The sequence below is a fragment of the Alligator sinensis genome, unplaced genomic scaffold, assembly GCF_000455745.1.
Source record: "Alligator sinensis unplaced genomic scaffold, ASM45574v1 scaffold1511_1, whole genome shotgun sequence".
NCBI lineage: Eukaryota > Metazoa > Chordata > Crocodylia > Alligatoridae > Alligator > Alligator sinensis.
Genome location: NW_005843139.1, coordinates 302,850 through 305,292, shown reverse-complemented (window position 1 = coordinate 305,292; position 2,443 = coordinate 302,850). Strand labels below are relative to the sequence as shown.

The following is a 2,443-nucleotide window of genomic DNA, read 5'->3' as shown; positions in this document are numbered from 1 at the left end:
CTGGACGAGTGGGTGGACAAGAACCGGCTGGCCCTCACCAAGACGGTCAAGGACGCGGTGCAGAAGAACACGGAGCAGTACATGAGCGAGCTGGCCGAGCAGCCCGAGCGCAAGATCACCCGCAACCAGAAGCGCAAGCACGATGAGATCAACCACGTCCAGAAGGTGGGGGCGGGTGGGGGCATAGGTCACAGTGTGTGTTGTATACGAGGAAATACGGTAGTTCCCGTTTGCCCTGCAGGGGGCGCGTGCGAGATGGAGCACGCGTGTCCTACACGGGGAGATACGGTCGCTCCGTGTTGCTTTCCAGGGGTGCGGGAGAAATGAAAGGCGCCTGTTCTGTGTCAAGAAATACAACCGCTCTCTTTTCCTTCTGGGGGACGGCATGTTCTCCATGAGAAAATATGGCAGCTCCCCTTTCCCTGAGTGAAGGAAGGTGGAAGGTGTACGTTGTATACGAGAAAATGTGGCTTGGCTTTGCTTTGCGGGGAGGGGCAAAAGGGCACGGTGTATATGAAAAGATACGGTAGCTCCCAGCCTGTCTGAGAGCTGGAAGGCGTGTCTTCTACATGAGACAATACGGTAGCTGTTTTTGCTCGGGTGTTTTTTGCCCTGCAGTGGGTGTCTGGGAAGTAGAAAGTGATGCGTGCTATACAGGAACATACAGTAGCTTGCTTTTGCCCTGCAGGGCCTGTATGAGAGCTGGGAGGCACATCTACACAAGAAAATACGGTAGCTTTCTTTTCCCCTGTAGAGAGGTGGAAAGTGATGTGTGCTATAGGAGACAATACGGTAGCATCCTTTTGCTGGCAGGTGCTGGGCAAAAGGGGCGTGGTCTACACGAGGCAATACAGTAGTCCTTTTTTTTGCCCCATAGGGGGTGCTTTGGGGGTAGGGGGCGGAGCCTGATGCTGTCTCTGCCCCTCCCTTCTGCCTCTCCCCACAGACCTACGCAGAGATGGACCCCACCACGGCCGCCCTGGAGAAAGAGCACGAGGCGGTGAGAGGCTCTGGGGGGGCTGTGGGTCAGGAGCAAGGGGTACCACCGCAGGGACAGTGGCAGCGGGCTGGGAGGGAGAGGCACTGCTGACACCCCCCCCCTCTCCCCCCCCAGATCACCAAGGTGAAGTACGTGGACAAGATCCACATCGGGCACTACGAGATCGACGCCTGGTACTTCTCGCCCTTCCCAGAGGATTATGGGAAGCAGCCGAAGCTCTGGATCTGCGAGTACTGCCTCAAGTACATGAAGTTCGAGAAGACCTACCGCTTCCACCTGGTGAGGGGCGGAGTTTGGGGCAGGGGGCAGGGCGGGAGTGAGGGGCACTGGCCTGACCCCGCCCCTTGACTCTGGCAGGGGCAGTGCCAGTGGCGCCAGCCCCCGGGGCGGGAGATCTACCGCAAGAGCAACATCTCCGTGTATGAGGTCGACGGGAAAGACCACAAGGTCAGTGCGGGGGAGGGCACCCGGATGCCGGGCTTCTGTGGGATGGGGGGGAGGGAGCAGGGGGAGCTGGGAGCCCCCCAAATCCCACCAGTCAGCAGCTCCTTTCATCCCACTCCGGCCACCAGTTCTCTGGGCGGGGGAGGGGAAGTGGGGGGGCTGGGAGCCTGGATGCCTGGGTTCTCCCATCCCGACACTTCCCCCCCAGATCTACTGCCAGAACCTGTGCCTATTGGCCAAGCTCTTCCTGGACCATAAGACCCTCTACTTCGACGTGGAGCCCTTCGTCTTCTACATCCTCACCGAGGTTGACCGCCAGGGTGCCCACATTGTCGGCTACTTCTCCAAGGTGCTGGCTGGCCCCCCAGACACCTGGGTTCCCTCGGGGTGGGGGGCTGGCACAAGCCTGGACACCTCCCCCACAGCCCGCCCTATATCCCTCCCCACTGCTGCCACCAGTGAGCGGCTCCTCTCATCCCACTGCTAGAAGGGGAGTTGGAGCTTGGGGGTGAGAGCAGGAGGACGGAGCCCAGCTGCCTGGGTGCTGTTGGGAGGTGGCGAGAGTAGGGACCCGGATGCCTGGGTTCTGTCACACTCTTCCTGCCCCATCTCCCCCCCCCAGGAGAAAGAGTCTCCGGACGGCAACAACGTGGCCTGCATCCTCACTCTGCCCCCCTACCAGCGACGGGGCTACGGGAAATTCCTCATTGCCTTCAGTGAGTCTCCTTCCCCGGCATCACAGGGCCAGGTTGGTCCAGAGGAAGCAGGGCCCTGAGCCCCTCTCCACATCTTCTTACCCCCTTGCAGGCTACGAGCTGTCCAAGCTGGAGAGCACGGTGGGGTCGCCAGAGAAACCGCTCTCGGACCTGGGCAAGCTGAGCTACCGCAGCTACTGGTCCTGGGTGCTCCTGGAGATCTTGCGGGACTTCCGGGGCACCCTGTCCATCAAGGACCTCAGGTGAACGGGCGTGGGCTCCCAGCTGGGGGGCCACCTCAGCC

The 2,443-nt window shown here is 60.9% G+C and overlaps 1 protein-coding gene across 1 annotated transcript in view; it reads left to right on the top strand.

The window, feature by feature from the left end:
- The first annotated feature begins 6 nt into the window (after positions 1-6).
- The window catches only part of KAT8 (lysine acetyltransferase 8), a 4,801-nt gene continuing 2,364 nt past the window's right edge, over positions 7-2,443 (top strand). The window contains exons 1-7 of the mRNA XM_006037571.3: positions 7-165; positions 947-1,000; positions 1,115-1,279; positions 1,358-1,447; positions 1,653-1,793; positions 2,067-2,160; positions 2,252-2,402. Coding sequence (XP_006037633.2) covers positions 82-165; positions 947-1,000; positions 1,115-1,279; positions 1,358-1,447; positions 1,653-1,793; positions 2,067-2,160; positions 2,252-2,402 — 779 coding nt within the window. The 5' untranslated portion in view covers positions 7-81. The remainder of the gene's footprint in view (positions 166-946; positions 1,001-1,114; positions 1,280-1,357; positions 1,448-1,652; positions 1,794-2,066; positions 2,161-2,251; positions 2,403-2,443) is intronic.